Source organism: Podarcis bocagei (genome assembly GCF_964188305.1).
Source record: "Podarcis bocagei genome assembly, chromosome: 13".
Lineage (NCBI taxonomy): Eukaryota > Metazoa > Chordata > Lepidosauria > Squamata > Lacertidae > Podarcis > Podarcis bocagei.
This window is the reverse complement of record NC_138138.1, coordinates 41,876,807-41,901,097: the sequence shown is the minus strand read 5'-3', so window position 1 is coordinate 41,901,097 and position 24,291 is coordinate 41,876,807. Positions and strand designations below refer to the sequence as shown.

Sequence of the window (24,291 nt, the reverse complement as noted above, 5' to 3'; positions counted from 1 at the left end):
GTGACAGAGAGAGAGGATGTGTAGAATTAATACAGAGCAGCCAGAACCTAACCACTAATATGTTTAAAGTTAAATATTAATAAAATACAATGTAATCTTTAAAAATCATTGAGAAATAAGTACCAGGTGTTTGTTCTCCTAGTGTTTTTGCCGTAGTCAGAACATTGGAAAGTAGGAACAGGTTTACTTCTTTCACAAGAGACCTTGGAAGAAAGTTGCAATGTGGGTGGCTTCTGAACACTATGGACTGCCATGCACCCTTTTATGATACTCCATTCCAGTCCGTCCGTCCCCCTATTTTCTGTAACCCCCACCCCCAAAGTCAGCATCCCCTGTCCATGGAACATGCTCAGCAATCACTGAGCTATTTCTGGGGCTGTTTTCACCTTAGTTCTAAAACTTTTTGGGGAGCTGGCTGGCCAGATGATTTGGTACAAACAATCCTCATGGCTCCCTGCTCCCGAGCCTTGAAGGCCAAAATCCAACCTGTGAATTGGAGCCCCAAGCAGACTGGGAGCCAGTGAAGTTTGCAACCAGACTGTTTCTGGGCCCCATTCATGGGCAAAGGGGCGGGGTGGGGAGAGGCAGCTGTCCCCGCCCCCATCTATAAAAATACATAGCTGAGATTCTGGGGGCCCCCCCGCAACAAAATCCTGGCTACGCCCATGGCCCCATTCAAAGTGATACAGTATACTCATTCTACCTGATTACAAATCTTGCAGCTGTGCTCTGAATTAAAAGGAAATTTTTGGAGCGTCTTTTAGGCAATGTGTGTGCAATAAATGTGTTGCAGAAGTCCAGGCAGGAAGGGGCATGGAGAAAAGGCAACTTAGACTAACTGAGAGCCTTACTAGCCTTATTTTCCTAAACCTTTTAATGCCTTGGCTCCAGATTAATTTTAATCTGGGCTATGGTTATAGTTTGTATTATATTGCTTTTCAGTTACAAATGAATCAGATACTTCGAAAAGGAGAAAATAAATTATGATGATTGATGGGCTATATAGTTTTAATGCTGCTTTTATATATATTTTTAACGATTAAGCCTACAATCCTGTACCACATTATCCTGCCCCTGCTGTCCTAAACCCTACTTAATAGGTTCACAGCAAATATGCAGTGCCATTGAGCAACAGCAGTTGGATCGGGGTATAAACTTCCCTGGATTGCAGGCGGCTGGAGGGCGTTGGACACGTAAACAGCACGACCACGTCGCCGCGCGTCCTACCCCCCCCCCGACTACAACTCCCGGCACGCCTTGCTGCCTTTCGTACCGCCCGCTGCTCGCTGAATGGAGGCTGTGCCTGATTGGCAGGATCGGTGCGCAATGAGGGTCGGTTCAAGTCTCCAGCGCCAGGCTGGAAGGGGCGTGCCGTCCAGCAAGAGGGAAGCGGCCCATTGCGCCTTTCGCTCGCGGCAGGATGGCGGTGCCCGGCTGGGAGCGCGCGGCTCGGCTCCTGCTCTGCGCGGCGGGGCTGGCGCTGTCTGCTTACGCTTTCCACGTGGAGACCTCGAAGGAGCGGGACGCCGCCTACCGGGCTATGTGCGACATCAGCGCAGCCGTCAGCTGCTCCCGCGTCTTCACTTCCAGGTGAATGAATGCCCCGCACACACCCAACTGCTCCAGCGCCCCGGATCTTGTGGGGTGATCTCCTGCGATTTGCACCCTGGTGGCATCCGCCCGCCCCTGCGGTTCACAACCGCATCCCATGCGTGCTTGTATCCAAAAAGAGGTCCCGCTGGGATTTACTTCCGAGTAAGCGTGCGTGGGATTGCAGCCTGACCCTGTGCAATTGGCATGCTTACTCGGGACGAAATGCAAAGAGTTGAAATCTATCCCTACCACCCAGTGGAATTCAAGGTGTGGACTATCCCTGCCCGTGTTGGGTTAAATTCCACTTCTTTTAGGAAAGTATTAATTGTCCTGGAGTTTTCTCAGTTCCGCTGAAAAGCTGCAGTCGATCTTCTGAATCCTTTCCCGCTTGCAGCACAATTGAGAAAGGGGTCTCTTAACGGGTGGCAGGAGAGGAGCGGGGAAATCGTTAGCAGAAGTCACGGGGATGCTCGCCTAATCTTCTGTAAACAGCCAGGAAGGACGTCCCCAGGGTAACTGACCCTTTATTATTTGGCTGGAGAATGTGAATGAGAGGGATGACGTGTCCCTTATGTATGCTGGAGGTGACGCAGAATGGGCCTCCTATGGTCTATAAAAGACCTGACATTGGTAAGATGCTTCTTTATATTGGCCCAGTTTGCCTTAGGCAGCCAACCAGGCACTGTCATTGCATGATCTTAGACAATCCACAGTGTTCTATAAAGACTTAAGAATCATAATTACTGTTTATTGCTAACATTCTGCACCATCTCCTCCCATTACAGGTGGGGTCGTGGTTTTGGCTTGGTGGCCACGTTTCTGGGACCTCGTAGTGTGTTCAACCAGCCTAATAGCGTCTTTGGGATTGCTTTCTACACCCTGCAAATCCTTCTGGGTGAGTGACACATACAGATGGATGCGTCAAAGAGAACACAGGTGTCCACACATGGATGCGGGTGTCGCTAACACAGCATCCAATCCAAACACTGGGCAGAGGAGAATCTAGCTGCCCATGTTTTCAACTCTGTATGTTACCAGGTGTGATGTCCTCCCCTGACAACTACATCAGGCATTAGCAACATTTAGTAATTCGGGGCAGACCAGAGCTGTTGCACACTCCTGCTCTGTACTACCTCCAGTGTACTACCTCTGGATACAAGGTCAAGGGAATTGGGGAAAGTGCTGTCGCAATCAAGTTCTGCTTGTGGTCTTCCACGGCTGGCCAGTGAGAAAACAGAATGCTGGACTAAAATGGAGAGCGCTCAAAGAAGTGGAGCCAAAACAGGGCCACTGAGAAATAAGAGGAATGTGTAGAGGGGAACTTTGGGGGTGTGCAAGTGTACAAAAAAAATTTATAATAATCTAAAGAATGCAAACTCTAGGGCAGCCCCAAACAGAGAAGACCAAGCATGCTGAGTAGCTACAGAATGGGGGGGGGGGCGGACAGACGCTGAATGCGATGGGTGGAGAAAATGGAATGCTCTGCTCGGTGGGAGGAGCTAACTAGAACCCCGAACAAGAACATTAGGAGGGAGGATATACTGTAACGTTTTGTTGACATTCTCACGGTGGGGTCAAAAACCTTTGTTGATTCACAGGTGGGGACTGGAAATCCAAAGTTGGGGTGGTCAGCCGAAAGGCTGGAGGCCGGTTTTAGCTTTCAATCCCGTCTTGCCAGGATGATTTCCCCTTCTGCAGCTGAACACAAAAGTAACCCAGACCTCTTCATCCACACAGGCTTCTCCAACAGCGGCCTGGCGGCCATTGCTCTGCTGGGCTCTTCGGTCGTTTCCATTGTTGGCTCGCTGTACCTGGCCTACATCCTGTTTTTTGTGCTCCACGACTTCTGCGTGGTCTGCATCAGCACCTACCTCCTCAACTTTGCCCTCCTCTTGCTCAACTACAAGCGCCTCGGCTACCTCAACCAGGCCTGGAAGCACCCCGTGGCCAAAGCCAAGAGGCAGTGAATGAAGGCGGCACCTCAGACTGGGAAGTCCTGCGAGGGTGAAGGTTTCCCAGGGGTTTCGCCTACCTCTGGTGTTTCCTTAAGCGCTCGTTTGGATCTGGACCAAATTCATTGCGCTTAGGTCCCATTGAAATTCAAGGCGAAAAGTTTGTCATTAGTCTTATGGACTCCAGTGGGAACTAAATGCAAGTAGCTTGGTCAGGATCCAACCCGTTAATCTGCTTCTATGTCACCTGAATGCTCTTCCAGCTTGGAAAACGTCTTCCCAGAAATCGATGAGATCAGCATTCCACTTGTCCTGACCCTTCGGACTCCATTCAGATTAGCTCATGAACCTCCATTTTGGAACTTAAATGGATGCAGTTTTTGGTTGGGCTGACCTACAGATATGTAAATCAAGCCCTTTGTTCCTTTCCTTATTTCTTTTTAATACAAAACTTATTTTTATAGCTCTTTTTAGAAAAAAATTGTATACAGAGCAATTTGTAAAATACAGCTATTCATGATGACTTTAAAAAGCGTTGAGTTGAGAGCTGTTATGTCTCTTCTCAGTTGTAATAGAGTGCTTTTTTTTCTGGGGATACTCAAGTAGAGTGCAGTAAGGGCACTTCTCTCCCCCTATGTTTCAAAAGTGTGGCACTTTCTGCAACAACTTCATGGTGAGTACCAGCACCATTTTTCCTTTTTGAAAAAGAGCACTGAATAGATACAAAATTGAGCAAAACCAACGTGTGACTGGGCTTGGCTTAGTTACTGAAGCACAAACGAAAGCTCATCCTTTCTCACCATCATTAATAACAGCTACCTTTTACATAACAGGAGGGCCCTTCTGTTAGGAAGGCTGAGGCAAGCCACAGATTGTGAGGTACCATTAAAAAGGTAGCAAACTGTAAATTATTTTCATTAGGATTGAAACCGCAAGGCCAAGGATGGCCCCTCAAGTTGTTTTTGGACTCTAGTTCCCACCCCCGGCCACGCTGGCTGGGGCTGATTGAGCCCAGCAACATCTGATGAGCACCACTACATGTTTACCATTATATTTGTACCACTACAGTGGGGTGGGAAATTTGGGTTTGCAGCCTTAGGTACCAAAAAAACCGTCTGGCAAAATATGGGTGAGCAGCCACTTTTCAATTTGTTTTCTACAGGCTTCCAGCACAGCTGTCAATACCCATTTTCAGAGAAAGTGAGGCAGAGTAGACCTTAAAACATCTTTGTCCATTAGAATTATCTTGGGGGGGGGGAACATGCAGCTGACTTAAGCACCCTGCCCCCCCCCCCACCCAGAAGCTTGAGACTGCAACCCTCTTCAGTCTCAGCCAGCAGCTGGTCGGGGCTGATGGAAGTTGTGGTCCAGAACATCTGGCAAACACCAGGTTGGCGATGGCTGGCATAGACTATAAAGTCGAAAGTGAATGACTTACCGGTATTTTTTCCCCAATTTGAAATGGTGATTATATTTCTCTGTATGTACTCCCAGCCAACTGCAGGGGTCACTGTGTAGCCACCGTTAACAGCCTGAAAATAAGCAAGAAATTGTTTTTTTTGTATGAAGCACAATAGAGCCATCCAAGAAAGAAAACAGCTTGCCACCTAATGCAAGAAATCATGGTCGATAATGAGAGTCTTGATTGATTCAATCCGCATAAAGTTACATATGAACAAAAACAAACACGACTTTTTCTTCTGAATGTACTTTGCTTTTGAGTGTTGTTGCGTCAGGTAGCATCTTACAAGAGGTAGTGAGTCCTGTGCAAAACAGAAAAGGGAATTGTTTTTTTCCCCTAAGGTGCAGCCTTAAATAAGTGCTTGTATTAATAGGGTCCACCACACTGCTTTGTTTCCCAGATAATCAAGAGCACTGAACAACCATCAGTCACAGGACATTTGGTTAAACTGACTGATCAATTTAAAATAGCAATCCTGGCAGAAAGAAAAACTTCTGTAACAATAAAAAAAAATCTCTGGAGAAAGCAGCCTCTTGAATTCCTAGCTTTCATTTTTTTTGTGGGGTGGGGCAAGAGTGGTGGTATCTCATTTTTAATTTCAGGCTCTTCAGAAAAAGTTCATAAAGTCTTTAAAAGTGTATTTGCAGGGATAGACAGGGTCACGCAAATTCACCCATTAGATTATTACATTTTTAATATGACATTGATACCCTGCCTTTCCATATTAGTTTTTATGAGAAGTTATAGACCGCTTGCTCATTAAAAATATCCAAGTGGCGAATAAAATGCACAGATGTATAACAACCCTCGGTAAAACAATATCATGCAACATACAAGATTCCTTCATTATGTCATCCACAGGCAAAACTGATAACAGTTTAGTTGACAGAAGCATTAAGTAGAAAAGTATTTGGTAGGCTTCTGAAAGAGAAAATGGAAGGTGCCTGATTGTCAGTAGAACATAATCCCACAAAGCTGCTGTGACCACAATGAAGGTTCTGTCACTGCATAAATTGCCCTCTTTGTCCTTGTCTATCACCAGGATGACATTTCAACTAAATTCTTCTTGAGTGTTTTTTTGCAACTCTTAGGCATGTCCTGAATTCACTTCATGCATGTACAGTGTGCACTGTGAACAGGGCAGCCTAGATTTGCCCCCTAGCTTGGCATGGAGCTCGAACAGCGCATTGGGAACCCACTGTCATTGGGCCCTGCACACATCTCTCCCAGCCTAATCCAATGGAAACTCTTCCAGCATCAAATCAGAAGATGAGCAAATTGCTGCTTTCTTGTAGAACTGGCTCGTCTCTTCCACAAAGTGTTCAGCCCCTAAGGAACAGTCTGGGATCTGTTCACTGGACTCTCAGCCTATGCATGGCTTCGCCAATAACAGGACATTCTACCTTACATGCAGCCTGTGGTTTAGAAAGGTTTCCCCTCCTCACAGGATCAAAACAATATTTCAGCCACAGCAGAAGCAACACTTATAAGCTGGAAGCAAACATCCTGTTGTGCCACTGAATTTAACCACCTCTGACAAGAGTGCTTATGCTGCTCCTGTTCTAGATGCAGAAGTTTGTTTCTTAGCAGAGACGCATAGTCTTCAGAAGCATCTCTTTAAAGTCCTTCATTTTGAACAGTCCCTTCTTGATCTTCCCAATGTTCTTCCAGGGGCGCTTTGGGCATTTTAGAAATCTTGTCTTGCAACCTATTGGACTTTTGTAGCGATTGCCATGTCAAGACTGCTCCCAACGTAACATCCAGTTATGGTTTCAAATTGGGAGGCTGTGTGTTGAGATTCCTGCATCGCAAGGGGGTTGGACTGGATGACTCTCAGGGTCCCTTCCAACCCTACAATTCTATGATCCTCATATGCTTGCATCCCAAAGGATTGTGACTTCACAGCTGTGCCTACCATTCCTCTGATGGGACTTTTACAATGTCAACATTATTTCAGCCCCACTCTGTCAGTGTAACTTGTAGTCAACACCTGAGCTAGCTTATTGAGTGCTTTCTCTGATTCCCCAGCTTTGTCACTGAAGATACAGTAATGTAATACAAGGTCAGAGTCAACAGTGTTTCAAATATTACCAACAATTCAGGGTGTGCCTCACTTTAGCCTTATTCTGTCTAAAATTCTAGGCACACTTGTATGTTCCATTGAACTCAATGGGAAAGGGATGTAGCTCAGTGGGAGAACATCAGTTTTGCATGCTGAAGGTCGTAGCTTTAATCCCTGGAATCTCCAGGTAGGGCTTTGAAAGATTCCTTGCCTGAAACCTTGGGGAGCCACTGCCAGCCTGTGTAAGCAGTACTAAGCTAGATGGACCAAAGGGCTGACTATCCGATATAAGGCAGCTTCCTATGTTCCAGTGGGACTCCTAAGTGCTTAGGGTTGCATTTGTCTCCCAAACATGAAGGGAACTATAAGTATTCTTTCAATCAGCATCCCCATTCGTGCCATGCAGCCTTCTCTCACTTCACTGCTCACTGCTCATGAAATGTTTATGCTACAGTTAAGAGCTCGATCCTATATACATGTGGAAATTAGTTTCCACCTCCGTGTCGTGGCAACCTGGCCATCCTTCGCAGAGACAGGCAAGCCAAAACCCATTTATTTATTTCTAACATTTATACCCCAAACTCCAGTGGCAATTGGCATAGGAATTCTGCATAGGTCAGGCTTAATTGTGTGCTGTTGTGGTATCTCATTTGTGAAATAAGTTCCTTGTTGTGGCACGATGCATGTCAGCCAAAATACTGCGCCAAAATTTAAATTATTTGACACGTCTTCTCTTGTACACATACTCTGGTTTGAATTTGATTCTTGTCAGAGGCTTCAGATGTGCACTTCGTAGTGGGGGACCAGTTTTCCGATGCACACATCTGATACATAAGCACACTCAAACCCTTGCACTATTATTTATTACTGATACTCCACCTTTCCTCCAAGAAGCTGGCATATACATGGCTCCCTCCAGACCCATTTTATCCCCACAACAACCCTGTGAGGCAGGTTAGGCTGAGAGACAGATGAGCCCAAGGTAACCCATTGAGCATCATGACTGAATGAGGATTTAAACCCTGGTCTCCCAGGCCCTCGTCCAACGTTTCTAACCACTACACCATGCTGCCGTGACTGCATTATGAAGCTCACACCATAATAACATTGGTTGGTTTGAAGGGTGCTCCTCTTTAAACGCAGCAGTTAACCCGTGTCCCAAAAATGTGCTGAAAACGTCCATCTTATGCCCTCCCGTCTTTTAGCAGGAATTGTTTTCAGCTTGCCTTGTTCCCTGTTTTGCCTCATTGACGGACTGCATTTCCCATGAGGCGCTAACTTAAGCAAAAAAAAATTCCCACAATAATTCCGCTTTATCGCGCAGGGGTTTCTGGGTATCGTAGTTTCGTCTGCGCACTGCAGGCATCCAGAGGGCGCGTTGATGAGACTACATTTCCCATGCTGCACTGCTCCCTTTCTCCGTCAGAGACTGCCTTGTCGTCAGTCCCCTTCCCCGCACCCAGCCACCCACCCCTAACGAGAAAGAGACAGCTGGTTCAGTCCGGTCCCCAAGTGCGGGAGCTGCTGCGGTGTTCGGAATTTGCGGTAAGGGATCCTCTGTGGAAAGTGCCATTGTGAACGCTGCCGGGGGGACGAGGCGGGGCGGGGGCTCGTGCGTTACAGTCTCTACCCCGAGGGTGGAGAACAGGATGCAAAACTGCTGGGTTTCTAGCAAGGAAGAAGCGGGTTAGGAGGGAGACGACTGGGAGGGAGCCGCGATTGTCATTGGGTTCCCTTCTCAGCATAGGGAGGAGCCTCGTGGGCTGGTAAATGGAGGTGGCGTTGGGGAGCCAGGATTCCTTGAATCTCCGGAAGGGAAGACAGTGGGAGGTTTTAGAGGAGACAGGTGGGGTTGGGGATCCCGGGTCCTCTTCAGTCAGGAGGGTAGCGCGTGCTTCTTTGAGTTTTGAGCGGGCCAGATTAGCGCAGGGGATGATGAGCGTTTAGACTCCTATAATCTGTGGGGGAGGACTCTTGGGTAGATCTTTGGGTTAACGACTCCTGGTCCCCAGTGTGTCTGATCCCCTGGAGTGGGTGGGAAATTTATGGGGCCAAAGTGCCAGGATTATTTTCCTGTGATCCATTCACCTCCGGTACCCTCTGTTACCGTATTTATTTTTTTACACCCCTGTTTCTCCCGTTCCCTGGTTTTCTTACCCCAAACCCCATGCTGCAGCAACCACCACTGTTACTGCGAGCGTTCAGATTGTAAGCTCATTGGGGCACTTTGTTGCTGCTGCTGATTGGCTTGCTCCATAAAGCACCATGCTCGTTGGTGGTGCTATAAACAGTTCCCCTAATGACAGGGATCTGAGATCTGCGTTGGATTGGAGCCTAGAGAATTGAAGTCATTGACTCCCAGCCCTGAGTCCAGTAGGTTAAAGCAAGGAGACTCCAGGGAGAAAAGTCCTCAGCTGCTGGCATGGGCTGGCTCTGTTCCTTCGTTCTTTGCCATTGAAACCAAGACCTAGGGCATTGCGATAGTCTGAGGCTGGCATCCAAGACGTTCTGTGTTGCTCCTTTCCCCTTAGCCTGCTGCGACCTGGGAATGTAAACACTGGGCTTGGCAAGGGAGGGATAATTGTTCTAAAACTCTTGGCACGAGGCAGCAGTTCCTACAAATGAATGCTCAAAAAAGGCATAAAAATGAGGTGCGGTGGAAAGTCAATATTCAGGAAGGATCTACCCCCTGCGTCACTTTTCTTCGCAAAGGCAGAGAACTTCTCCTCTCTCTTTTTAGCTTATGTTCTATAATGTACCATTTTCCAATGGTATAAAATATTATGCTGAGAGGTGAAAGATAAATCTAGATAATATATAAAGAGCTTAGAGCACCTAAGTACTTCAGATCCATTTGGAGAGTCTGGTAGTTTGAGAGAGTATGTTTCTAAAACAAAGACATTTTGTTAGATGCTTCAAATACCACCTTTTTCTGACAGAAAGGCGGGAGATAAATATTTTGAATGAACAAGGAAGGAGTCTGGTGCATTGCTTTAAAGTTGTTGGGATTGGCAGTCAAAGTAGTTGAAGAGCCACTGAATTAATTCAGTGAGTTTTCAGTCTGTGTCTTGGAGAACCCTGGGGTTTACTTATCTGGGACTCCTCAGTGAGACAGTCGGTAAAAAGAAGATGAGGTCAGTGTGGCAGTGGATAATTTTTTTCAAGTAAAATCAAAGTACAGTATGCAAAAACAAAAAAACTGCTGGGTGACTGTATGGTCTTGAAATTTGAAGAGAGTCAAAGATAGAGTAATACAAAAAGGATTAGAACTACCCAAATAATGTAGAAACTTATTTATGCATGCAACTAGAGTTGCAAGAATATTATTTGCCAAAAGTGGAAGGATGAAGAGGTCCTGACAAAATAAAGACTGGATACAGAAACTAATGGAGTATGCAGAAATGGCATAACTTACTGGAAGAATAAGAAATCAAGACAACAAACTTTTTAGAAAGGAATGGAAGTGGCTTATTGAGTATTTACAAACAAACTGTAAACATATCAAGACACTGGCAGGATTATTGTAAAAACCTGCAGTTTTAGATATATATACAGTATGAGATATATATGAGAATAGACAATTAAAAGAATAACTTAAGGCAATTTGGAGTATGCAGGAAAGAATGAAACTAAATGTAAGGAACCGCAGAAAAAGGGGGAAGGGAGTCAAAACTGAAAATGTTAAAACTTGGTTAAATAATTGTAATGTATATAAATGAAAATTATAATTTATTTATTTTTAAAAAAGAGACGGTTGGTAAAGACACATGGATTTCCCTGAAAGACACTTTGCCTAGGACAGCCGGCCTAAAATGTGCAGCCACATGACAATTCTGGGCATGCTCTCAACTCCTGAGGGACAGCAATGAGGCCTAACAGGCCTGGCGTTTGTGTTTCAGAATGTTGTCCCCTCTGGAATCCTCCACAGTACACAGAAGTCCTATAGCAGACACACAGAAGTTCTTTGACAGACAAGTGGAAATAAGTCCCCAGGAAACAGAAGCTCTGAAAGCCACTGATAGATGCCTTAGTTTTCAAGAAAGGTCTAAGGGATCTGGGGCCGAATCCCCCCTCCCCTGCTGAGTCTTGGAGAGATAGTATATCTTGGTCTCAGTTTACGGCAGTTAGAATAATAGAGCTGCGAAGATGAAAGACAGATAGGTTTTTAAACATTCTGCATAAGTGAAAGTAATCACTAGTTAAATAATGACTAGCGTGTAAATAGCTCACCTTAATCTGTTAGTAAAGAGTAGCCTGTTAACCTTTTCTTTTAAATAACTGGCTGGTATAGATAGGTGGCCAGAAGCAGATTTTGAAAGTCAGGGATAGCTACTCAGCTGAAGGTGCCCTATGTAAGTAGAATTATTCTGGGATAGATTGAGATGGGCTGGTTTTGGCCTCTTGTTTAAACTGAGATTTGAACCAGTAATTCAGAGCTAGCAGCCTCAGTCAGTGGCGTAGCGTGGGTTGTCAGCACCCGGGGCAAGGCAAGTAATTTGCACCCCCTAACCCGTGGATTTGCGCCCCCTAACCCTAACCCCCAGATGTTGCGCCCGGGGCGGCCGGCCCCCCTGCACCCCCCACGCTACGCCACTGGCCTCAGTGCCCCCACACTGTGACTTCAGTATCAAGCATTTAGTGACAATTAGCGACAGCTTTAGTTGTCAATATAATGCTTCCAGAAAAGTCTCTTTAGGTCCCTTATTGGGTAGAGAGAGTTGCCTTCCTGGAGTTCTTGTTGGTAGACGAATAATAAATCTGAATATTAGGATATTGCATATTGACTGAACACTTGAAAACAGGTTTTGGGGGAACCTGGTGTCCAGCTCTCCTCTATTCCAGGGAGCGCTAGCGGCCATGGAGTTGTTCCTTCTATTTGGACAGCTCACGATGACAAGTTAATTGAAAGTGAAACGTCGAGAGAGAGGCAGCTTCTTTTATAACGCGCGCGCGCGCGCTTCCTCCCCCCCCCCCCGCTTTCTTTTCCGAGCAAAATCTCTGTTGATTGGCTACCCAGTTTGTAGACAGACATCGCGGTGTGCCTGCATGCGTGCATGAGTGCAGCGCGTGGTGAGATCCGCACGTCGCGATCTCGGGGCGTTCTTGAAGTTGTCTGCGCGTTCTGGAACCTGCAAGATCTCTGGCATCTCTCTTGTTTGCGCGGCGCTGCTCCGCTTCCTCCCCCGCCCTTGCAGCTTTCAGCTGCATGGGGTGAAATGAGGTCGGAGCCGGGGGGCGGGGCCAGCCTGGCTGCTGTGCACGTGTACACTTGGCCCGGATTAAAAGAGGGCAGCGACTGCTTCTCCTCCTCCTTTTGCTCCTCCTCGTCTTTTTCTTCTTCTTCTTTGTGGCGTTGCATCGCCCGTGGGATCCGGGGAGCGCCATATGGAAAAGCACCCCGAGCTGCTTGAGCAGGAGGTGGGTGCTTGGGTTCCGGAGACGACCCCCCCCCCGGTGCTCCTTCCTCCCCTCCCCCGGGAATGAGTCCAGGCTTATGCTTCCTAGAGCCCGCAAGGCCTCCTCGCCCGGCTTCCCGGAGCTAGAAATGGAACCCAGGTGTCCCGGGGCTCCCGACCCCTCTTGTTTGAAGCCCCAGAGAATCCAGGAGTCCTGGCATCTTGTGGCCCGATTCCTTGGACTGCTGTTTCCAAGCCGGCTTATGCAGCCTTCTCTCTCTCTCTCTTTCTGCCAACCCCTTTCCCTTCCTCTTTGCCACCAGCAAAAACAGCCCTTTATCCACCTGGCTCAACGCTGCCTGCACTGTCTGCCAGCGGTTTTCAAACAGGGGAGCTGCCCCCAGCTCTTGGCTGGAGATGCTGGGGATTTGAACCTGTGGCCTTGGGAAAAGTGGACCTCCCCTCTGCGGTATTTCCACCGCAGGCTGCATGTGGTCCTTGGTTACCCCACCCCACCCCCCCGCCTTTCTGTTGTTTTCCCTGCAAATAAACATTCCCTGAGCATTAAAGGGTATCAGGCAGAAGAGGAGGCTGCAACCCTGTCATGCTAGCTTTCTATGTGCAGGGAGTTTGTTTGTATAGAGGAGGCCCCACAGTCGCTTGAAGGCTCAGATCCAGGTTGAGGACATCTGAGAGATCAGCCTAGGTTGGGGCAGGACTGTTCAGCAATGTTGCCTTCTCCCCTGCCCATCTTCCAACCTTGTTTCCCTGCTTGATTTTATGTATTATATATTATTCATCACCCCACCCCAGTTTGATGGAAGTGCAACTCCACAACCTTATGTCTGCATTTTTCCTGGCATATTTCTCAAGAGCAATAAATCAGACTGGCATGGCCTGTGCTAAATGGGCACAGAAGGCATTTTTGGGTGGTATGGTAGCTCATGAAGGTGTATCTAGTGGTCGGAGCATGGAGAATTAATGCATCAGTGTGGTGTAAGGGTTAGAGTGTTGGACTAGGTTAGGGCATGGGAGACCAGGGTTCAATCACTCAGCCATGAAGATCACTAGGGTGACATTGGGACAGTTGCAGTCTGTCAGCCTGACCCACCTCAGAGGGTTGTTGTGGGAATAAAATGGGGAGGGGGAGAAGCATGTTTGGTTCCTTGAACTGATTGGAGAAAATGCAGGCTTGAAATGTAGTAACAAATAACGTCTGGATGCCTGGGTAGCACAGGCTAGTGGTTACACAGTGAGGGAGCTGGAAGCAAAAACTCAGAGCTTCCCTGAGGAAGTAGAGAGTGAGGCCCAGAGACGCTTGCCTGGCACCTTCTCTGTAGTCATTTTGTCCTTTTAAATCTGTGGCCTTAAAAGAATCTTTAAATTTTTTTAGCCACCACTTGTATATTTGTACTTGTGCCATGTACTAGTTTCAGGTCCCTCTATGCTGATACATTTTTATATGGAGTGTTATTGCTGTGTTATGGCTTGTGTTTTAAAACATGTTTACGTTTGTTGAGTGACTAAATAACAGAGTTACTGGGAAGCTGATTTAAATATTGTAAGTATATTCCCCTCAGTCTCTGTCAACCTCCTGCAATCCTGCTGTTTTGGACTACAACTCCCATCAGCTCCAGCCAGTGCTGATGGGAGTTGTAGTCCAAAACAGTTGGCAAGCACCAGGTTGGCAAAGGATGAAGGAAGTAAATAAATCCAGAAGAAGGATGCCATGGATCCCTTGCTCCTGCCATCTTTCACTTACTCTTTCCAGGTCTGGGTCAACCGTGTAGCTTCTCCTGTGACAATCCTGACATCACACAAAAATTGTAGGCAGTTTCGTTGGTCCCTTAGTAGGAAAATTAAATCAGAAGCTATGATCAGGTATTATACTTGCTGACTACCACATTAGACCTAAAAAAAGGAAGGACCAGCTAAAATGTTACAAAGCAGTGAGCAAGTTTTCTAGGTGTTTCTTTCAGGATGGATGCTAATTGGAAGCCCAGAGTCTATTAAGTCCTATGGTGAAGTTCAGGAGGAACTGTGCAGATTTGATGAGATGAGCCTCTGCTAGGTGATAAATAGCCTCTGTTAGGTGCTAATGAATTTGTTGGTGATGATAGGTGTTTGCCACCGGTTTCCTGGGTCTGTTCTATGGATTGCTATTGTATGGCTTCTGCTGCAGTATATTGTTCGCTTTCTGATGTTTATGCTATGCTTAAAATTTTCCAAGTTGCTTAGAGATTCCTTTGTAGCAAGTAACTAATCAATTGAGTAAGTTAAGAATAGCCAAAAGAACAGACTTCAGGTTGTATCAAAGAAGGCATAATGGCTGTTCCTTCCTGCACCCCATTATTATTATTATTATTATTATTATTATTATTATTATTATTATTATTATTAATAATAATAATAATTAAATACAACATATTTCAGCTGCTTGTTTCTACCTCCATTACTAGGCAGATTAAGTCTGCTCCTGGGGACCTGTGTAGAGAGAAATGTGTTTAGATTTGCAAAGCTGGGGGTTAATTTGCAGTGGTGCACTAGGTCAGGCATAGGGAGTTTAGGCATCTCTTATCAGACACCTCTTCACATGCACACCCCTTTCCCTAAGGCACACTCCTTACCAACCCCACTGCAAGTGTGTGTACATGAGAGTTTTGTATGGTTGAATTGTAGCGTATGGTAGAAAGGCATCCATTGCTCTTCCACCCACTTTTCCACCTGGAATGCAGTGGTGGTTCACAATGGAATTGGGCCAAAATAACTCTCCATTCCCACTTTGCAAGGTCTTGTTTTTATGGTTATTACTGTGGTTGGTTCTCGTCAGGATCAACTACCAGAAGCAGTCCTGTGTATAAAAAAATAAACCATGTGAATCAGTTTGCTATCCCAACATTAAACGGCTCGAAAGCTTCTCTTCTGCAATCCACTGTCTTTATGATAACCGGATCTCTCCGCTGCTTCTATCCCTCCCAGATGGAAACGGAGCTATCTGCCCCTGTAGAACAAGGAAGCTGGCATAAGATAACCAAGTTTACTTGAGGTAAGTAGGGTCTCTGTGGGATCTCCTCCAGGTTTTCTTTGGTGTTTTAATGGGATATTATTTCATGTTTCTAAGAAGCTAATGTTTAAGCCTTGAGTTTAAAAAACAAGCTGTGAACCCAGGGATATTGGACTCTGTGGCGTTAAGCGAACAGGGAGAGGGCAGAGAAATATGTCTGTCTGTCACCCGGGGAGAGACGGTGCTGATTCAGTGTTTGGATGACGACAGGCCGGCTGTGGCAGACATGGCATTTGTGGCATGCTTGGAGCACGTGGCCTCATAATTGGAAGGCTTCTCAGAATGTTCCGGCATTCCATGTGGCTCTTAGCTGTCAGATGATTGGACGAAAGGGAAAACCGCCTCTTGGCGAGAGAAAGACGATCCTCTTCTTGCACACTTCCGCATTTGAAATCCATCTGGAGTTGTCAGAGCTGGGAGGACACTGTGTGTGTGTGTGTGTGTGTGTGTGTGTGTGTGTATCTCTAGATTCAGGTAGGTAGCCGTGTTGGTCTGACACAGTCAAAATATATAAAAAAATAAAATAAGGTCTAGTAGCACCTTAAAGACCAACTAAGTTTGTTCTTGGTATAAGCTTTTGTGCATGCATACTTCTTCAGATATTTCTGATGGTCCTAACAACCTCCCCACCTATTTTCCTGCCCTCATCTTGAAAGATAGTGGGGGACGACACATTAGATCTTTTAAATGAGCTAGAATCCCATTTTGGTGGCTTCACACACTTTGCGTTCACCCCCTCAGCAACTTGCACATGCGAATGGGAGCTGTCAAGAGTTAGAGTAGGCCTTCCAGATGTTGCTGAACTACAGAGGCATGGCTGATGGGAGTTGTGGTTTATCAACTTTAGGGAGGTTCCCCCACACCTCTCCTAGTGCCTCCTAGAGAGCCAGTGTGGTGTAGTGGTTAAGAGCGGTAGACTCGTAATCTGGTGAACCGGGTTCGCGTCCCCGCTCCTCCACATGCAGCTGCTGGGTGACCTTGGGCTAGTCACACTTCTCTGAAGTCTCTCAGCCCCACTCACCTCACAGAGTGTTTGTTGTGGGGGAGGAAGGGAAAGAAGATTGTTAGCTGCTTTGAGACTCCTTAGGGTGGTGATAAAGCGGGATATCAAATCCAAACTCCTCCTCCTCCTTCTTCGGCAGCAGGTTTCATTTCACCTCCCCGCAGATGTAATGCTGTTTTCAGTAGAGCCAAGTTAAGTCCAGCCAGTCAAGTGTTTGGTAATGAAGCCGAGTTGTGGACTAGGCCTGTGTCTTCCCCCCGTTGGGCATGCATGAGAGATAGCAGTGCCCAGATCTGGGGGAAGCAGAAACGTCCCTGTAACTTGTAATCTTAGGATAAGGTTACCAGACATCCCCGTTTCCCAGTTTACAAATCAGTCCCCTGACAAAATCTACTGAATTCGACTGAAGTTGAAAAGTGTCCCCAGATTCATTTAAAAAAAACCTGGTAACCTTATCTTAGGAGTAAGTATTATTGCTAATGTGAGGGAAGGGGTGTGTGTGGATCCATATCATTCAAGGAGCAAATTCATATTGGTTCTGGCGGCATGAACCCAGGCTTCGTATGCCCTTGGCTATCGGGCTGCCTTAACTTCCTACCCTGTTTATTATATATGCTATGACTTTCTTCTCTAACTTCCTCACTGTAATAGCCATACATACAGCACATCTTTCTTGTTTGCTTCTTACCCTCTTGCAGCAACCCAGAAGCTGCTCATAATCTAGTGCCCTTGACTGGAAAGTTGGGCCCACATTTTTAGAGCGTGGGGCAAACTTGCTGTGCCCCTGTTCACTTTGGTGGGGTGTTTTCAGGGCAGCTTCCCAGTGGATGAAGTCCAATGAGTCAGATTTATGCCGACTCATTTATAGATCTTTCTGACTTATGCCTACTTATTTATAGATCTACCTCTCTTTGCTTCGCTGGATGGCAGCCAAAGCTTGCCATGTGAGGCAGACTCTTGGCTGCCTCTATGGTCATAAAGAGAGCCTACTGGATCAGGCCAATGGCCCATCTATACAGGCAACCTGTTCTCACAATGGCGGCTAATGGGAGACCAGCAGGCAGAAACCATTCTCACAAGAGCATTCTTCCTTCTTGTGGGTTCCAGCCACTGGTATTCTGAAGCATACTGCATCCGACTATGGAGTACAGTCGTAACTTGGTTGTCGAACGCCCTGGAACTTAGACATTTTGGCTCCCAAACAATTGTAACCTGGAAGTGACTGTTCCCGGTTTCTGAATGTTCTTTTGGAAGCCGAATGTCCAACGGGGCTTCCACAGCTTCCGATTGGCTGCAGGAGCTTCCTTCAGCCAATCAGAAGCCACGATTTGGAAGTCGAACAGACTTCTAGAATGGATTCCATTTGACTTCCAAGGTACGACTGTATAGCCAAAATGGCTAGTAGCTAAACATTTCAGGAAATACAAGCCATCAGGGTGTGGTGAGTGGGAGATGCCATAGGAATCTGAGAATTGCATCTCTGGGCAATTCAATTCCCAGAGATGGAAAGAAGATAAAGTCCCTACCAGAGAAGAATGGCAGATTTAAGTTGATGGATTATTCCGAAATGGCTAAAATGACCGGAAGAATCAGAAATCAGAAAGACCAACATTTTAATAAGGAATGGGAGAAATTTATAATTTATTTTAAAAACCATTGTAAACAGCTAAAATCATTAGTAGGATTGGAATAACACTTGTAGTTTAATGGTGAATTTTTGGACATAATGGAGATGTAAAAGATTATCATAAAAGATGCAGGAGGAAATGATTAACAATAAGATCCACAAAGGGGAGGAGGGAAGTCCAGGGGGTTCTTTGGAATCTTGTTTTTGTGTTGTATGTTGGATATGTGATTGTAAAATTTTAATCTGAAAAACCAAATAAATATTTTTTTTAAAAAAAAGGAATCTGAGAATTGACCTGGGTCAGATCAGTGCACTATTGAACTTAACAATTCTGACCTAAGCCAGATGTCTCAAAGAACTTCACAACTGGAGTGGAAATGCATTTGGAAACTTTCTGTCTCTGTGTCTGCCTCCCTCTCTCTTTCGCACAGAGTAAAGCTGCATTCATACGTGTGTGTGTGTGTGTGTGTGTGTGTGTACACACACATACTGGAGAGGGAGAGAGATTGCAAGGTACACAACAGCCAAGGTACAACAGCTGGCAGGCCACAGGTTCCCCATCCCTGGCCTCGCGGGTGATCTATTTTAGCATGTTTGTTTTATGTGTATTTAGTAAATGAACCTTAAAGACCAAACAAGCCAGGAAATTGCCGAGCTTGCCTAATACTGCATTAGACATTTGGCATCTGTTCACCGTTACTAATGAACTTGCGAGGGGGAGGCTGGAAAATAAAACGCTGGAAAAGTTTCCTCTTCTCTAATCCCCTATCACTGCCTTGTCTATCTTTCCGCCTCCAGGTTCCTACGGAAGAGAGAATGATGTGGAAGACATTGCTGATGTTGGAGCTGGGGGGAGCAGGGGGTCGGGCTCCCTGTGCTCTCCCCTCCTTCCCCTCGGTCCTGCGGTACCGGTCCTCTTCAGCCATTGACCAGCACCACGAACTGGCCCGCGAGCGATCCAAGACCGTTACCTCCTTCTACAACCAGTCGGCCATTGACATCGCGGCCGAGAAGGTGAGCGCAAACATGGCCGCTGAACATGCTGTGCACACAACAGAGGTGGCCGATGCTCCCGTTTCCTCAACCGCCGCCTCTCTGAGGGCAGGTTTTGCCTCGCCTTCCTAAAACTGTAGGCTGGGAGCCAGGAGCAGGTCTAGACTTTTCCACGCTTGTGCTCCTTGGCAGCAGAAGTTCTCCTCAAGAAAGGAGTGTTATATGAAGGACAGGTCTGAGCAGGTGGATTGCATTCCTTTGGTGCTGGTTTCAGGCCTAGTGGAAAAACAGATGGCCTTCAGCAGCCTGAGAAGGCTGTTGGTTTTGGCATGGCTAGTGCTGTTTTAGTGCTCACGGGGCAAGATGAGACGTGAGGGATGGGCGTGTGCGTGTAGCAGAGAGTTCTCTGTGTTCCTTTCCCCCCTCTGAAATCCCTCCAGCTATTGTTTTGAGCAGTATGATTCCTCAGCCTTTGGTCCCCGTTTTGCTAATCGCTACTGTTTAATGACTTCCCCTAACAACTTGGCAATGGCTCTGGAGAGGCAGTCCACAGTATGGGCTTTGGGGAGAAGAGAGGCCTAATCTTTTCCCGGCCTTCTGGAGCCTGCCCTGGGGAGAATGCTGGTTAATTAAATAAACCACCTGCCTGCCATTATACAGAGGCCTGGTAGGAGAAGTTCCTGATATGTCTCCTCGCAGGAACACATCGCCTGCTTAGATTTAGACAAACTTCTTTCTGAAGTTACTTGCATAGGACTGCTGCGTCCTTGTTTTAGGTGTGGGGTTGGAAAAGAGGTGTCCTCACATGTCTGGAGGAACCACTTGCCAGTGTTAATTGCACCCTTTCCTTCCTTCCTCCCATCTTGGGCTTCCATGCTTTTCTGCCAGGCACAAATGCAACGGGTGCAGCTTTTCCCCCTCGTTGCAGCTCTGCGCTGGGGAGTGTTGCGCTTATACATCCTCGCAGCTCCTGAAAGTTTCATGTGCAGTGCCAGAGATGGCAACCACCATTTGCTTGATAACAAAGCAGTTCCTGTTAATAAGAAAACCAGTTCCACATATTTGCTTATGAAGCAGGTCCTTTTTATTTTACTCCTGGCTGCCATGGTAATGGTGGCAGTGAGCCGTACAGGGAACTGAAGCCTAGCGACTTAAGACCCAAATACCTGAAAGGCTGCATTTGTTCTTGTCTGATTGTATCGCTGTAACAGCTGCCCTGGGATCATGTGGTGAAGAGCTGGTAAGAAATCTTATAAATGAATGAATGAATACTGGGAATCTTGCTCCCCAGTGATAAATAGTGTTTATGGTTGGTCTGCGAGGGCGAGAGGGAATTATAGAAGATTGGAAGGTTAGCCATTACAACCAGAGTCAGTTGTTTTTCTCAGCAGGAAGTAAGATGGGTCCAATTTGTAGTGCTCTCTGTTCAAGTGAGAGTGTATGGGAATCATAGAATCATAGAATCATAGAATCATAGAGTTGGAAGAGACCACAAGGGCCATCGAGTCCAACCCCCTGCCAAGCAGGAAACACCATCAGAGCACTCCTGACATATGGTTGTCAAGCCTCTGCTTAAAGACCTCCAAAGTAGGAGACTCCACCACACTCCTTGGCAGCAAATTCCACTGTCGAACAGCTCTTACTGTCAGGAAGTTCTTCCTAATGTTTAGGTGGAATCTTCTTTCTTGTAGTTTGGATCCATTGCTCCGTGTCTGCTTCTCTGGAGCAGCAGAAAACAATGTGAGGATATGTGAGGAACATCTGGTCTTCCAGATGTTGCTGAACTGTGGCTTCCATCATCCCGTTGGCTTCCTGGGCCTGATGGGAGTTGTAGTTCAGCAACATCTGGAGGGCCAAAAGTTGCCCATCTCTGGTGTGTGGAGAGGGCGTCCTTAAGAAGCCATGAGCTCGGGGGGAAACTGCCCTTCGTACCACAGAAGAGGAAGGCATTAAGTAATGATAGAAGGTATTTTTGTGGCTGGCAATGCTCAATGCTGGCGCTGTTCTGCCTGACCTCACGAGGGCTCTCTGGAGCCTTTTTGAACACTTGTTTCCTCTTCTCTCTTCCCAGCCCTCTGTGAGGTTGACGCCCACCACCATGTTGTATTCTGGACGGTCCCAAGATGGGAGCCACCTGCTGGTAGGTGTGAGATTAACGTCTGTCCTCAAATCGTCAGAGCTACAGGTTGAATTTGGGACTCCTGGATACCAGCCCCATTCTTTCCCTCCACTACTCTTAATTGCTTAGGCCTTAGCATTGCATCATCCCCTTCTCATTTTCAACTCTGCAAAGTCCTGTCTTCTAGACTCACTTTCTATGGGCAGGATGTTAGTTTTGTAGTGGACATAACAAGGAATCCCACTATGCCCATTGGCAGAGGAATCCCTGTTTCCCCATTGCTTCTCTGGGGACGGGAGGCTTCTTTCTAGGTCTGCTTTGCGTTCGTTTTTTGGTTCAGCCCAAGCAACTAGGAAGCCCACAATATCTCCAGAGCCAGTTTTGGCTCAGAGCAGGATCTCTACCCCCACTTCTCCAGGAGATGAAAACCTGTAGCTGCAGCAACACCATAACTCAGTAGCTGTTGTCTCCCTGAATGCCTTTAGGGGGGAAACTGGCTTGTAAGCTCTGCACACTCCATTTTGAAGGAATGAGGGTTCCTTCACTGTAGACTTAATTGGGCCCAAACTACTTGAAGCTGCTCAGCTAATGTAATGCTGCCTGAAATGAAGACCACTGCATGAAACAGTCTCTTTGTGCCTGCCTGGCTGCACATAACCATATTGGTCAATTTGTGGCACTCTGGTGGCCTTAAGAGCCCAAAAGAACAGGGCCAGCCCTATCCTTAGGCAGAGTGAGATGGAACATAAATACATAGGAACCTGCCTTATACCAAGACAGGCCATTGGCCCATGTAGCTCAGTATTGTATTCTCTGCACCGATTGGCAGCAGCTCTGCAGGGTTTCAGGCAAGGCTCCCTCCCGGCCTGCTAGGAGATGCCAGAGATTGAGCCTGACAGCTTCTGCACGCGAAGCAAAGCCGTCTTACCCATCATTCTAATACAATCTGTATTGCAGGGCATGGGAGAGAACCCAGCTCCTTTCCTCCTTCTGGAAACTTCAACCCACTAACATGTCCTTGTGCTCTGTTACAGAAAAGCGCCCGCTACCTGCACCACGAACTCCCCGTCCGCATTGCTCATCGCATCAAAGGCTTTCGGAGTCTTCCCTTCATTATTGGGTGCAACCCCACCATCCTTCATGTGGTAGGTGCCTGGCAGGAAAGGGCCTGAAACAGCCTCTGCCACAGCTGGCTGGGGCTGAAGGGAGTCTGAAACATCAAGAGGGCATGAGGTTGGCAGGGGCTGACCAAAAGAGATGGCTGAAATAATAATAATAATAATAATAATAATAATAATAATAATAATAATAATAATAATAATAATAATAATAATAATATAATAAAATTATTTGTACCCCGCCCATCAGGCTGAGTTCCCCCAGCCACTCTGGGCAGCTCCCAATCGAGTGTTAAAAACAATACAGCATTAAATATTAAAAACTTCCCTAAAGAGGGCTGCCTTCAGATGTCTTTTAAAGATAAGATAGCTGTTTATTTCCTTCACGTCTGAAGGGAGGGTGTTCCACAGGGTGGACGCCACTACTGAGAAGTAGTGATAACTGAGGGATAGTTTCGAAACCTCATAGAATTGCAGATTTGGAAGGGACCCTGAGGGTCATCCAGTCCAACCCCCTTCAATGCAGGGATCTCCACTGAATCATCCAGGACAGAGGGCCTCTGCTTGAAAACCTCCAAGGGAAGGAGAGTCCACAACCTCCTGAGGGAGACCGTTCCACTATTGAACAGCTCTTACCGTCAGAAAGTTCTTCCCGATGTTTAGTCAGAATCTCCTTTCTTGTAACTTGAAGCCTTTGGTTCAGGTTCCAACCTCTGGAGCAGGAGGAAACCAGTTTGCTCCATCCTCTGTGTGACAGGCCTTGAGGTACCAGGACAGCTGGCATTCAAATAACAGAAAATAAAAGTGCATAATCATGACCAGTTTTATCCTTTTACCACAGCATGCATCTTAGTTCTCCGCTTTTGAATTAAATGGTCACCAAGGTGGTTTAAAACAAATGGCAATAATGCAGAAGAGAATAAACATATATTCTACACAGATGACCCAGCAGCTTTTAGGCCTTTCCCCTCAATGGGTGGAGCCAAATGGAACTTCCTTTCACCTCATCAGTCTTAGGGCACTTAGCAAAAGAGCGTAAGAACTGCTTGGCTGGTTCAGTCCAAGGGCCCATCTTTGCCTATGGGAAGCCTGCCAGCATACTGCCTCCACAGTGGAGATACGAATAGCCTTTCCCTTCATGGATTTGTCTAATCTGCTTCCGAAGCCACCCAGTGCCCCATACAAATGCAAGATATCGCACCCCACCCTGGAGTATGGGCTCCTAGCACCTCTGGCTTTTAACCTTTTTAGATCCCACACCCTTCTCAGAAGCTAGCAGGGGGATTCAGGGCCTTGCTGTCAAATCTGTTTTGTAGCCTGTGCCTCTCTCCTTGACTCGCTTCTGTCTTCTTCTTTCAGCATGAGCTTTACATCCGAGCGTTCCAGAAACTGAGCGAATTTCCCCCGGTAAGCATGTGCTTCGTCTTTGAATGCAGAAGTTGCTAAACATGTCCCGAGTCCTATTGAGTCGTCCACATTTAATAGAATAGCCTTGTGAATGTCAACCGGAGTGTACAGGGATATTGACCTTGTTGTTTTCCCAAATGTATTTTACTGGTTTTGCACAATAAAGGCAATGGTAACAAACAAACGTAAACAGGCCTTGTGTATGTCATTTCTATAAACAAAGAGGCATGATGTTGTTTTCAGTTCGGGAAGTTCCTGTTTTTATTTATTCGTCAAAATGGCCTGCAGTGTTGTGTCAGGTGCTATTACGGAAGGGATGGGAAATCTCAGACCCAGAGACCAATGTGGCCCTCCAGGTCTCTCTATGTGGCCCTCTGCGTTCTTCATAAGCCACACCCCTCAGTGGCCCTGTCCTTGAATGGTCATAATGCCTCTCGCTTGCCTTGGGTAGAGAGATGTACACACACACAACCATCAGCTGTTGTGTGGCTGGAC

At 46.6% G+C, this 24,291-nt stretch overlaps 2 protein-coding genes across 5 annotated transcripts in view; both read left to right on the top strand.

The window, feature by feature from the left end:
* The first annotated feature begins 1,365 nt into the window (after nucleotides 1-1,365).
* Nucleotides 1,366-5,231, top strand: VKORC1 (vitamin K epoxide reductase complex subunit 1). The gene is made up of 3 exons (XM_081165969.1): nucleotides 1,366-1,590; nucleotides 2,379-2,488; nucleotides 3,331-5,231. Exons 1-3 carry the CDS (start codon nucleotides 1,421-1,423, stop codon nucleotides 3,558-3,560), a joined length of 510 nt encoding a protein of 169 aa, XP_081022095.1. The 5' UTR covers nucleotides 1,366-1,420; the 3' UTR covers nucleotides 3,561-5,231.
* Nucleotides 5,232-8,484: 3,253 nt separating this feature from the next.
* The window catches only part of BCKDK (branched chain keto acid dehydrogenase kinase), a 68,649-nt gene continuing 52,842 nt past the window's right edge, over nucleotides 8,485-24,291 (top strand). For 2 of the 4 annotated variants that reach the window (XR_014001217.1, XM_081165918.1), the window contains exons 1-6: nucleotides 12,305-12,487; nucleotides 15,445-15,511; nucleotides 18,958-19,173; nucleotides 21,224-21,292; nucleotides 22,306-22,416; nucleotides 23,749-23,796. Coding sequence is in view for 3 of the 4 variants with exons in the window: in XM_081165918.1 (XP_081022044.1) it covers nucleotides 18,976-19,173; nucleotides 21,224-21,292; nucleotides 22,306-22,416; nucleotides 23,749-23,796 (426 nt within the window). In the remaining variant the exon portion in view is untranslated. Of the gene's footprint in view, nucleotides 8,615-8,831; nucleotides 8,916-12,304; nucleotides 12,488-15,444; nucleotides 15,512-18,957; nucleotides 19,174-21,223; nucleotides 21,293-22,305; nucleotides 22,417-23,748; nucleotides 23,797-24,291 lie in introns of those variants that run through there. The other 2 variants (XM_081165919.1, XM_081165920.1) reach the window with 2 other exon arrangements.

Coding starts and splice junctions, on each gene's coding strand:
- VKORC1 (XM_081165969.1), top strand. CDS start 1,421: ATGGCGGTGCCCGGCTGGGAGCGCGCGGCTCGGCTCCTGCTCTGCGCG. Junction 1,591..2,378: donor TCCCGCGTCTTCACTTCCAG/GTGAATGAATGC, acceptor CTCCCATTACAG/GTGGGGTCGTGGTTTTGGCT. Junction 2,489..3,330: donor CACCCTGCAAATCCTTCTGG/GTGAGTGACACA, acceptor TCATCCACACAG/GCTTCTCCAACAGCGGCCTG.